Below are 13,560 nucleotides of genomic sequence, written 5' to 3' on the forward strand. Positions count from 1 at the left end.
CAAAACAAGCCTGGTCATCTTAGGGCACAAACCCAGAGGAAAATGTCTGACACCACTGTAGCAGTGATATGGCTTTGGCTGTAGACTAGATGGGGCTGGTGAGTGCTACAGCTGAAAATCAGCCATAAGAAGCCCCCTTTTAAAATCAGAAATGAGATTTGATTCTTGAAAAATACAACTTAGAAATGATATATCATGAGCTTAGTTTAACTGTCACACCACATGAGAACCCAAAATATAAGCTTATTTTTCTCCAGTTTTTGTAAACATTGTAAATGTAAACAAACACTGTATAGGCTCATAACATGGTTAAAACATGGATGGTCAGTTCTTGCATCCATAGCTCTGTCTATTAATTTGAGAGTGGTTACATTTCTCCAGGCCCATCCCTCAGCTTTTTACCAAAACAGAGGTGGGGCGACCATTTTGTTATTGTTTCATCTGTGGATTATGAAGATATCAAAGTGTCACCAACAAAAACCTTAACAATAGGCCTACAGCAAATGCAGCATATGGCATTTATTTTTCACATGAAAATATAACTTTTCTGTAATGCTCAAAGCATGCCATTCCATGAGCGTAGCATTTCTTTTTCAACTTGAATCAATAAGCCCAATCACTCCTCCATGACAACAAAATCATAAACAACAGAGTAGGGCTGGTTAATAATAACTCCTTAGTTTTGGGGTCATGCTCAGATAAAACAATTTGGCTAATCTATACTTCCAAGTTCTATTCTTGAAGATCAAGGAGTATAACATTTATTGGATTGACTGAAATTCTGATAGACTTTGGTTTTTAATGTAAAGATATAATTTAATCGTATTATTATATGATGAAGAAATCGATGGGTTAGAAGAAGCCTATGTAACCAACCATAGAATAAAATGTAACATCCATATATGGCCAGCTACTGTATGTAAACTTTAACATTGATTTATCCTGCAATGGACGTGGTTCAATTGGTAACATTTATTTTTGTATTCTTCTAATGCCTCTTAAGGGGAAAGTAATCTAAAAGTAACTGAATGTAATCAGATTACATTACTGAGTTTAGGTAATCCAAAAGTTACATTACCGATTACAATTTTGGACAGGTAACTGTAACGGATTACATTTAGAAAGTAACCTACCCAACCCTGATTATAGCATGTGCAATATGCAGATGGCTGTCTCAGTCTAGGGGCTCCATTCCCTGGTTACACTTGATGCTCTGGCTGTTAGCCTCAGTCAGACACAGCAGCATGAGAAAACAGTGACCAATGCTGGCCAAACTCATGACATGACGCAGTCTGGTAGAACTACAAGACTACAACCCTAAACAACTATTCATCAATGGTACAGTTAATCCACCGTCATCCACACATGCATCTTTATGTTATACATGTTTGGTAATATGTCAATCTACCTAATCTCTCAGCCAGCATGATAAACTATACACACATGCCCATGGATTTTGTGTTGTAGATATGTGGTAGTAGAGTAGGGGCCTGAGGGCACACACTTAAAGTGTTTGGAAATCTGTTGTGAATGTACTATAATGTTTTTTAAATTGTATAACTGCTTTAATTTTTCTGGACCCCAGGAAGAGTATCTGCTGCCTTGGCAACAGCTAATGGGGCTCCATAATAAATACTAATAAACTAGTTGTCTGAGGGTCCTGTGCTTCTGTCCAAACATGAGGCATGATCACGCATCCCACCTGCAGCTCACTCATGTTCATAAATAACAATAGAACAGCACTCATGGAAGCCTCCACCAGGGAATATATGAGCGTAAATATGACTTCAGATAAGCCCACTACGAACTGGCAGACAGCACCAAAATAACCCTATAATTCCTGGGGCACAAATATGAGCAAAGGTGAGAAGACAGAGCCAATTCCTCTTTTCTTTATTACACTTTAAATAGGAGTGGTGAGATTCATGGAAAAAAAGTTTATCTGAGATCAGATCACCATTCTACACACTGCCCAAAGAGAGATCTCTACTGATGTGTTCAACAGTGGTCATTCATTCACTCCCCTAGACCTGGACCCAGTCACTCTCCCGAGTCCCATCATACACAAACAGAGAGGAGTAGTGAAAACTCCATTAAAGCAACATTCATTTAGACATACCAACAAAATGAAGCACAATTTACAAAATATGCACCTTTCAGTATGACAATAGGTTGTTAAAATACAATCCAAGTATAAATTATACTTTTTTCTCAGAAATCAGCCATTGGCACGTAAAAAAAGGGAGGCGGAATATTTCAACACATTTCGGTATAGTTACTTTTCTTGATACACTATTGTTAACAAATGGGTTCCCATAATCAAAAATGCATTAACAGTTAATATTTACCTTTAGTAACAAAAAGGATTTAATCAAAGTGGGTCAAAAAAAGCATAAATCCTAAGAACTAAGGCTGCACTTACACAGGCAGCCCAATTCAGATCTATTGCCAATTAATTGCATATCTGATACCCATCTGATATTTTCCCTGTGTAAACAGCAAAAAAAACACATGGAATCTGATCTTTGGACTTTTGATTTATACCACCTCCATATGTGGATCATAACCCTGATACAAACCCGATCCTCTATATGCAACCTCTGTCTGGATGCTCGGATCAGATTCTTTTCCTCTGAAGTGTTATTTATGCACATAAGAAGCCCCCGAAATTGAAAGGAACAGAGACAGGAAACGAGCATTGCATCTGTGTGCTACATCAGTGTGAATGTGCAAATCTGATATGGGTCACATGTAAAACTGTATGTACAGTCAGAAGAAAATATTGGATATAGAAAGATAATCAGATTTGAGTTCTTAGGGTGGTTGTGTAAACAGCCAAAATATATTGTATCTTGTATTATGTTTCAATTTAGAATCTTGTTCCTCTCAAACAGCACCGAGTTTGTAGCTCTTGAACAGACGTGACAGAGAAGCCTATGCTGTCTGACTGAAACACCCGATGCCAGCACAAAAGGCAATGTGTAAGAAGCCCTAAGGTAAAAAACTAGTAATAAGGTGGTGAAATATGTATTGACCCTGAAAAGCAAATATTCCGTGTTATAAATTCAGACTTTTTTCTCTAAAAACTCATTTAAATGGCAATTATTGCCTCATTTGCAGACATCAGTTCCAGTTACTACATCACTTGGAAGCAACAACCTGTAAAAGATAAACGTGACATAAAAATTATTGGACTGGACTAGTCATTTCACTTGAAAGCCAGCACAGAAAAACCCTCAACACCTTCCCACCCAAACTCCAAACCCCCCAAAACATCCATGGGTGATTTAGAAGAATTCGTATGAACAATACATTTTTGAACACCCTTATCATGACACCATTACTATGGGGATGCAGCTTTTGTACAAGTAAAAAAAAAAAAAAGTAATATGTGGTAGGACAAAACAAGGCCTTTAAGATTTGTTTTGCTTAATCTAGCCAATCCAAAAACAGGAGAGTAAGTTTATGGCAGCGATAAATACAAAAAGGATTGGGGAAATGTGCAAGGCATATTCTGTTAGGATGTTTTATGTCCTGCATCTGAAGACAATGAGTCACTATTCTTTAAGAAGATAGTTCACCCGAAGAACACATCTACGTAGTCGACATTAGATGACTTGGTTTAAAGTTTAGGTTTGATTTAGGCATGCTATTTTTTTGGCACTCAACACTTCAGATGCTAAACTGTAACAAGGAAGCCCAGATCTTGATTTGCTGGCTCAATTAGCTGGCTCAATTAGCTGAGGTCAAATGTGTTACTCCAGTGAACTACCTTCAAAAGCACAAAACATGGTGCAAAATACACCAATCCTGAGGATAAGAGGGAAGTTCATAGCTTAAACAAGGTCTCTTCAGGAACAATGAACTCATCTTCTAGAACGTTCGTAATGAGCAGGGAACATCAAATCTAATGATAAAATAACTACAGGAGACAGTGGCTTGTCATGGGTTTTAAGCAACATGCAGTGCCACTGAGCAACAACATTAGCTGCATGTCCTTTTCAAAATCACTGGCAGAATCTTGCTGTTCTGATGCCCCTCTTTATATAAAAATATATTTTGCTTCAAACCTGCCACCTGGAGCAATTCAGTTGTTGAGAAGGTTTCCCACCACTCAACAACTGGTTTCTACCCAAAAGATCAGATCATGTTTGGTGAATATGGATTCTCAAGCCACGAAACACTATAAAAACCTGTGTGGCCCAACTGGAACAGAGCTCCTTGTTCCTGGCCCTAGTGGCTGTATCAGTATTATACAGTATTAGCATCACAGTGCTATTCCCCATAAGAACACATTGCATGCAAAAAGGAAAGTCTCTCCTGTAGGCAGGAAACCTCCGCTCACTAATTACAAAAAAAGCATTAACAGATAGAAGTGAATTAAATGGGTAACCATGATTTTTTTTTTAACTAGGTACAGTAGTAAAGTTCATATGCATGCTAAAAGTACTGCATGATATTATTGAATCATATCTAGGAGTCTAATGTAGGAGGATGGGCATTATTACACACAGTGGACAAGACATTTGGAATTTCCCCTAATCAAGTGTTGGTCGTGCCTCCCGGTTGTTACTCCTTGTCCTATGGCAGGGGTACTCAACTCCTACAAGGTCCGGAGCCTGCTGATTTTCTGTTCTACCTGATAATTAATTGCACACACACCTGGTGTCACAGGTCTAAATCAGTCCCTGACTCGAGGGAACCAATGAAAAAAATGCAGTGGAACTGGCTTTGAGGTCCAGAGTTCAGTTTGAAGGTCCTATGGTATCGAATGGAATCATAGACTTAGATAGAAATCGCAGCATTGCATCTTTCCCATTATGGCATCTCTGAGCATGGGCAGCGTCATTGAGGCCATTTCCATTTTGAAGTAGTCAATTTTCTTCTTCTTCTACTACTACTGCGAGTTGACAAACTGAAAGGGTGCATAGTGCCACCTGGAGTGTGTTTTTTGAACAGATATAAAGACGATTTACTGCCACCTGCAGTTATGAAATGTTTGCTCACAAGTATAATTAATTGGCTGATCCCTCCTGATGACCCGGATGGAATCATGTGATCCTTCCATAACCCATAGTAAGTCCTACCCAGTTGACTACTTAAAAATTGTGAAAGTCTTCAATGGCGTTGCCTATGCTAAAACTGGCTTTTAGGCACTATGGATGGAATTCAACTCTCCCCCATACTGTTAGAAGCATGTACTACAACAACCTCTTCTGCTCATGCTCTTCTAGCAGAGGGAAAATAAGCTTTTTAGGCTTGCTTTTTCTATTGTCCAAAATGTCCCTACAGTGTACCACTCCTAATTTATAATCAACCTATTGGACCAACACTTCTGGGCAACTGGCACTAAACACTAAGTAAAGCTTATTAGTTTCAAATTAGCAAAACTAATGAAGGCAGAAAAAAAAGGGTTCATTTCGATATTCGGTGTTGTGGTTACTTAGATAAAAGAGGCTAATAATTTAGTGTAATGTACAAAAATGTATTAAACAGTTTGAACACATTTTGTCTATCTTGAAAAGGGGGGGGGTCATTATTCACATGAGTATACACTTTGTCTTGGACTTGTTTTTCTTCTTCTTGCCCTCCTTGCTCATCTTCTCTTTGTGTTTTCGGATTTCCCGCACTAATGTGTAAAAGGCATCATCGACACCCTGGGGAAAAGAAAAAGATAAGTTACGGTTCATTTTGAAAACTTATCAAAAACATGGATGTTCTCATCTGTGACTAACGTGAAAGTTGGGTCAGATGCAAATGTAATGGGGGCGTCTGAAATGGCTCCCCTATTTCACAATATAGTGCACTACTTTTGACTATAGGGATTAGGATAGCATTTTGGTGTGCACTACTAGTATGTTATAAATGTGTTAATTGTGTATGGATTCGTTGGAAGGTGGATTCGCAGCATCAGCTGGCCCAGCAGACAGCACAGACACAATCAATGGTGCCACATTGAGGCAAAAAATAACCAGGTCTTTGTCATTCGCTGAGCACGACATTGGTTTCCTCCCTGATGCAATGGGTGGTCATTTCAGATTGCGACAGAGAGAAAGAACAAGAGAGAGAGACAGACACAAAGGGAGTATCTGTGCCATAACAACATGGATGACTCACAGTTGGCCCAGGACTTGAGTTTCAGTGGAACACCTCTGTGTTGTCCTCTTAGTAATCACACTTCCTTGGGTCATCATTTCAACACTTAATTTCAGCCCAGATTATCACAATCTCCATTAATCACACAGATCAGATCTCCTTTGAGCAGACTACAGAATGATCAGCACTCCATGATAGTATAAACACACAGAGACAGAGATACCACAGGAGTAGAAACCAACATGGATGCCTAGTTTCAAGGAGATCCCACGGCCCAGCTGATCCCAGGAGGTTAGCTTAGACAGGAATGGATCCCGCCCACCAAGGAGCAAGCAGCACTACTTTCCCTGCTCGGTACCACGCGGACGATACCCTCCCACACACACACACACCTGACGGACGGGAGGGAGCACGGCCGCTACACACTTACCCCTTTCACATCACAACACACTTTTTAAGCTTGACGCAGCGCGGGGTCTTTTCTTCCTTGCTGAGCTTTTTCAGCCGGTACAGCCTGATCTCCCGTACCAGACTGTAAAAGGCATCCTCCACTCTCTGCAGTGCGAAACACAGCTCTCCTCAGTTAAAGAATACAGGGACACTACATGGACTCCCTCAGTGTTAGGGAATATAGGGATAACTACGTGGACTCCCTCAGTGTTAGGGAATATAGGGATAACTACGTGGACTCCCTCAGTGTTAGGGAATATAGGGATAACTACGTGGACTCCTTCAGTGTTAGGGAATATAGGGATAACAATGTGGACTCCCTCAGTGTTAGGGAATATAGGGATAACTACGTGGACTCCCTCAGTGTTAGGGAATATAGGGATAACTATGTGGACTCCCTCAGTGTTAGGGAATATAGGGATAACTATGTGGACTCCCTCGGTGTTAGGGAATATAGGGATAACTATGTGGACCCCCTCAGTGTTAGGGAATATAGGGATAACTATGTGGACTCCCTCGGTGTTAGGGAATATAGGGATAACTATGTGGACCCCCTCAGTGTTAGGGAATATAGAGATAACTATGTGGACCCTCATTGAGTAGTTTTTATTGGATACTCGGTTGTCCTTGCCATAACCAGCACATTGAAAAAGTCGCATCACTGTGCATGGAGCTTCTATGTCTTTTAAACATTTGGGATGCAAGACTAAGACAAGTGTACATGTAGCTATGTATGGAGCTGATGTATAAATCTAAGGTCATCTTTTTATAGTTCAAAACATAGTAATTTAACTTCACAGGGGCATGACAGGTACAAACATTATACTCAGTGTCATTGTAAAAGGTGTGAAAGTGGTGTGTGTATTATTCAGTACAAGGGCAACACCAGGTAGCTGGTCGAATCGACCAATGAAAATGGAGAAGAGAGCTGGAAGAGACCAATCAGTGTCCCCCGTGTCCCCAGAAAGAGTTGTGATTGGACCGATGCAAAGAGAGCAGAAGGTTCACCTCACCGACTGCCAAATATATCACAGTGCCAGCCAGGCAAAGCATCACGACACACACACACCACCAACCACAAAACAGCGCACGATGCAGCACAAGATCACACCCATCCCACTGTCCATCAAGCATGATTATTACCTCGCCACAAAACCATTACTGATAAATTCCCCTCTTTGGTGACGATTCAGTGAGAAATGTACAGATTTGTTGATTGCCAGATCCGTTATGAAGACTTCCCACATTACCATGACAGAGGGGCATGCACAGATAGAACAATTACTCATATATCAATAATTATATAAGCAAGGGGACTTTGCAGTGCATTACCTGATACATTTCCAAGCACCATTTAGAAACCGAGCAGATAGACACTGATACCAACAGAAAAAGTACCTTCGGAGTCATAAGAGGATCACAGGATTTTGTGAGATTGAAGTGGCCATGATTGTAAAAAGCCATTGCAAGGACACCTGACACAGCTGGTAAGAAGTAATCTTGCTACAATAATGAAAATTGATCTGTGGAGAACATTGTTAAATGGTTTCTGTTTCACACCAGGAAATACCCTCAAAGCTACAAGCAACCCTTCACTATTACAAGGGCTTGATTTATTAAAAGGTGCAAAGTTATACCAGCTAACGCTTAGTAAATCTGTCCCAAATCCATCTTCAACTGGATATGTAGCAGAGCTAACATAGCCTTGGAATCCAGACTGAATAACGCTACATTTCAATTAATTGAATTCAGTCTGAATTTTCAGGCTAGCCAATGGCCGTCGTGTTAAAAACCATGGCCATAGTTGCTATTTGCGCCATGGCCATGTCCACCTTGCCCACTACGGCCTGTTGTCGGTCTCCCACCTGTCTCGTTTTGGCTGAGGTCTCAATGAAGGGGATGCCGTAGCTGCGCGCTAAGTCCTGAGCCTGTTTGGTGTCCACCGTCCGGGACGGCAGGTCACACTTGTTCCCCACCAACACCATGGGCACGTCTTCTGAGTCTTTCACCCGCTTGATCTGCTCTCTGGAGAACAAAGACGACAAGGAAGGCAAGGGTTAAATAACAGTGTAATGCTTTGGTCGTCCAAAGTAAGTAGGGAATTTACTTGTTTTTTGGGGTTATTGATTTCACACACAATCTGGGTAAAGTTAGTTAAAGAGTGGGTTGTATTTACAAGTATAAAGTGATGTTGGCATTGACACACAGTTAAAGGGATACAGTTGGCAGAACCGTGTCTGCTTGGAAACTGCTTCACAGATGTTACAACTATAATCTGGCTTTCCGCCATCAGTGCACTTGGCAGCAGTGCTTTGGATGTCCTGTATAGCAGCAGAATTTAGCTCAACCTATATTGGTGGATGTCCTCTACAAGGGAAGAGTCTAGCTCACCTATAGTGGTGGATGTCCTCTACAAGGGAAGAGTCTAGCTCACCTATAGTGGTGGATGTCCTCTACAAGGGAAGAGTCTAGCTCACCTATAGTGGTGGATGTCCTCGAAGGACTTGGTGTTGTTGATGGCGAAGACACAGAGGAAGCCCTCCCCTGTCCTCATGTACTGGTCCCTCATGGCGCTGTACTCCTCCTGACCTGCAGTGTCCAGGATGTCCAGCAGACACGTCTCCCCATCAATCACCACCTGCTTCCTGTACGAGTCCTGACGGAGGGAGAGAGAAAGAGAGGGATGGATTGGGTCAGGAGGGGCACCTTACCGGTAATCAAGTAGACTGGACACTTATGAATGATCACATATTCATAGGTGTCCAGTCTACCTGACTAGGAATCAGAACTTCTAGACCTAACTATATGGTCATAGAATGCTCATCTAATAGTCACAGAGGAAATTAAATAATATTAGAATCAGAGAGAATGGATGGGATGACTAAGAGTGACTATATGTGCACCAAGGGAAAAATGCACTCAATCTTCAAGCAGTCATAAAATTGATAGCTTTCAGAAAGTATAATTGAGTAATAATATCTGACATGTGAAACTATTAAAGCATTTAATCACACAGCAATCTATCATCAACCAACAAAATTAAACTGACTGAAAGACACCATGTTTATGATATTATAATATTCATACATTCAATTAACAGAAAATGATCAGAAATGATCAAAACCTATTTGGCGTCTTTCATCTTCAACCAGAAAAACCTGCTAGAACTAAATTTCTACACAACTTTATTTCTAAACGATTTTTGTCTCCCGATTCCCAGGCATGCCTTGCTGAAGTAAGAGACAAGGGTGTACTGAAACTACTTATTACCTCGATGGTGGGGTCATATTCATCCACAAAGTGGTTCTGAATGAGCTGGATGGTGAGCGCGCTCTTGCCCACGCCTCCTGCTCCCACCACCACTAGCTTGTATTCTGTCATCGTTCACCTGTGGGAGAGAAAGCACACAGAAATAAGGTCAGTGAATATATAAAACCTTTTATGAGCTACACACTACCTATCGACACAACAATCCTTCAACTGGGATCTCCAAAACCTGGACATTTCTGGAAAGTTTCCAACCCTACACACACATAATGAGAATGAAGCTGAAGCCATCTGGTCAAGTTGTATTAATTCCCTTAAACTAAATTTAAGTGCAAAATTGTATTTTGTCCCGATTGTCTCCAGATTGCATTTCATTTGCACAATGGTCCTCCTATGTTCTCCAGAGCTGGAGGGAATGTATACAATAACAGATCTCTTTGGATACAAGAATGTTTACATTCTATCCAATTTCATCCTGCGATTTTACAAAAAACGGGATGAGTGTATATATTATTATATTATGCCGCACGCCATCGCTCACCCATATATTTATATGTACATATTCTTATTCATCCCTTTACATTTGTGTGTATAAGGTAGTTGTTGTGAATTTGTTAGATTACTTGTTAGATATTACTGCATAGTCGGAACTAGAAGCACAAGCATTTCGCTACACTCGCATTAACACCTGCTGACCATGTGTATGTGACCGATAAAATGTGATATTATACTCTACTATCTTATAACATTCTTAAAATGGGATTATCAACAAAGAGAAGATAATGAAAACTATGAAAGAGACTGGAATTCCGGAAAGATAAGGCAGCTTATGTATATCAGGTCTGTTGACTATTATATTACTACGAATTGGCACAATCAATGTTCTTTCTGATTAAATAATGACTTATCATTATTTAACATTGTTTGAACAGAAGATTGCCATTTACAATTCCCCCAAATATGTTGCTACTAAATTATCCTCCAACTGAAATGTAGCTCTAACTGTAACAACACAAGTTCAATAGATAGTTGTGAGTAACAGCTACACAATGGGATCTGGCCTCAGGCAGTAGACACAGATCTATGATGTTACATAATGGTCCCAAAATTGAGAAACAACTAGGAAGCACACTGCTATGCAGACGGTATGTGAACAACAACTGTCCCTACAGTTTTCCTTTTCAAAAACATACCCTGCTAGGTTTAATACTGAGGTCAGTTCTGAGAATCTTGTATTGTCAATACAAACAAAAAGACCTCACCCATGCCTTCACCCAACTGAGGTATACATTTACTAACAAAGTTAGTGTTTCATCACACTTCTCATACACCCCTTGAAATGATCAGCCTGGAGTTCTACACCTATTTATGTACTCCCTCTGAAAATGCATGAAACAAAAGGAGCATTATAAACTGGATGGTTCGAGCCCTGAATGCTGATTGGCTGAAATCTGTGGTATATCAGACCGTATTCCATGGGTATGACAAAACGTTTATTTTTACTGCTCTAATTACGTTGGTAACCAGTTTATAATACTAATAAGGCACCTCAGGGATTTGTGGTATATGGCCAATATACCACGGCTAAGGGCTGCATCCAGGAACTCGGCGTTGTGCATAAGAAGTTCCCTTAGCCGTGGTATATTGGCCATATACCACACCCCCTCTGGCGTTATTGCTTAAGTATAGCACTTATGCCTACTATTTCTATTGAATGTGACATTATAGGCCTAATGATCACCATGATCAGAAACTATTGCCTACAGTGTGGATAAGGTAAATACAGATGAATCATGACTTTCAGATTCTACCACTGACATCAAATTATTGTACAGTAGGCTTAATAACTTGGCCACAACGTTTGCACTGTTAGTACAATATTGACAGCCCTTTTATATCCTCACATCCTGCAGGAAATCGAAAGCTTAATCATGATTGGCTAGTCCTGACACCTGTACAGTCAGCTGCCATTACCAGTCATCAACAAGGTTGTAATGTCTAATCAAGCACTCTCCCCGAGTTCTGGTTTCAGATCAATTACAAGTTACAGTAAAATACATGGCAATATTGTGGGAAAGTATTGTTAAAGAGTAGACAAAAAGACGCCTATAAAGAAAAATCGAACAGTGTCCATTTTATGCAGTTTACTTATTCACATAATCTGATGGTAGACAAAGTGATCCTTTCAACCATTTTCATTAGCAGTCAACCAATACCCAATGACAGCAGTAGCTTCCATTGTAAAGTGTAGGCCTACTACTAGTCATTAATAAAATACTCTACACGTGAAATGATGAGAACAAAACACCCTTATCGATACACCCTCAGGTGGACTGGCTGTAGACTACAATAACTGGAGTAGGTCCACATGGATAGAGTAGCCTAGATTATGCAGATCCCCACAAGTATTAGTTAACTAGATTAGCCGTGTGCGAATTTATTTAACACTAAACGTTATCTGGTGGCACACTGGATTGAACGCTGTGTGTAAACCCGGTAGAACCTGCAGCGTTCATGGGCGACTTGATGAGTTTGAAGCCGCCATAAATACCGCATAGGTCTGCATTTCAGACATTAGGTTAACAATTGGGCGTAGTTTGCATAAACAACTATACTTTAGCTGCAAATGTCCAGCTAATTATGAAATCAATAGACCCAACATAAAATTAAGTTACCGGCGAAGGTATACAATGTCACCCCTGTATCCATTGTGTAAAGTGATACAAATGTAGCGATCTTGTTAAATTGTTTTACCTTTAGCGTATGGAGTTCCGCGTCCGAAGTAGCGACCAAATAACAAATCAAGCAGATAATCCTCCCTTTTCACACGATCTCTACATTTCCTACTTCACACTGAAACGGCCCCATTTATGTAGATTAAATGTATTTGAAAAAGCAGACGAAAGTAAGGAAATTAATCAATTGAACTTTACATTTGATCCAGCGTTGGGCCTGCTACTGTCGATTCAGCTGAGTTTGGCTTAAGTGCGAATATGGGCGGATACCGGGTGCAGAGTAGCCTAGTACAGCTCTTACTTAGAAAGCAGGGGATTTCAACTGGTTTCAATGTGATATCACTACACTAGTGTCGCAATATAAAGACGCTCTTCCCCTTGTTCTCCACTCAATGCACATCTACTTTTCCTCAATTTATTGTTCTGGTGGGTGCCTGTGTTGGCAGATTGTGTTTTGAAACGTTCTGGAGTCGATATGTTTTTCCAAGAGGACTGACATAGGGCGTATACATATGCGTTCAAATAATTTGGAATTACATAAATAGGCATATTTAAACCATTTATATCTAGAAATCGATCATTATGGCAGTGTTAATTTAATTATTATATCTAGCATCAATATTTCAAGACCTATCTCTGGGAATAAATGGTCTGCTTCCCAGTGAAGCTGGAACAATAACGGACAGGGGGCGCCTCCACTATATATAGGCTCTAAATATAACTGGAATGTACTGGAGGGACGTCATTCCAGGCAAGGAAATGATTGGTGATCCCGTGTCAGTTTTTCTCGGATTTCACTGATATACCTTCTGCGCAGAATATGTGCATAGAGATAGAAGGTAAAAATATACAGCTAGGCTCGGAGACAAACAGAGAGGCGGTAACCAACTGACACAATTACGCATATGCTTAACATTTAAATTACACATGTTCATTAAACTAAAGTGCGCATATGCCGTTTTTTTTTTTTTTTTTAGCTATGGACAGAACATATAGATACAGTAGATAGTGG

At 40.3% G+C, this 13,560-nt stretch overlaps 1 protein-coding gene across 3 annotated transcripts; it reads right to left on the minus strand.

Moving 5' to 3' along the window:
* Positions 1 to 1,874: 1,874 nt before the first annotated feature.
* On the minus strand, positions 1,875 to 12,847 carry LOC115197360 (GTPase KRas). Of its 3 annotated transcripts, none has more exons than XM_029758785.1 (6): positions 12,568 to 12,847; positions 9,817 to 9,934; positions 9,024 to 9,202; positions 8,412 to 8,571; positions 6,527 to 6,651; positions 5,578 to 5,657 (listed from the first exon to the last, which is right to left on the minus strand). In XM_029758785.1, exons 2-5 carry the CDS (start codon positions 9,925 to 9,927, stop codon positions 6,532 to 6,534), a joined length of 570 nt encoding a protein of 189 aa, XP_029614645.1. In that variant the 5' UTR covers positions 9,928 to 9,934; positions 12,568 to 12,847; the 3' UTR covers positions 5,578 to 5,657; positions 6,527 to 6,531. The 3 variants fall into 3 exon arrangements, with proteins under 3 accessions (XP_029614647.1, XP_029614645.1, XP_029614646.1); XM_029758786.1 differs by having other exon boundaries at positions 12,747 to 12,840; XM_029758787.1 differs by lacking the exon at positions 6,527 to 6,651 and having other exon boundaries at positions 1,875 to 5,657; positions 12,568 to 12,839.
* Positions 12,848 to 13,560: the final 713 nt, after the last annotated feature.

The sequence above is a fragment of the Salmo trutta genome, chromosome 7 (genome assembly GCF_901001165.1).
Source record: "Salmo trutta chromosome 7, fSalTru1.1, whole genome shotgun sequence".
Classification (NCBI taxonomy): Eukaryota; Metazoa; Chordata; class Actinopteri; order Salmoniformes; family Salmonidae; genus Salmo; species Salmo trutta.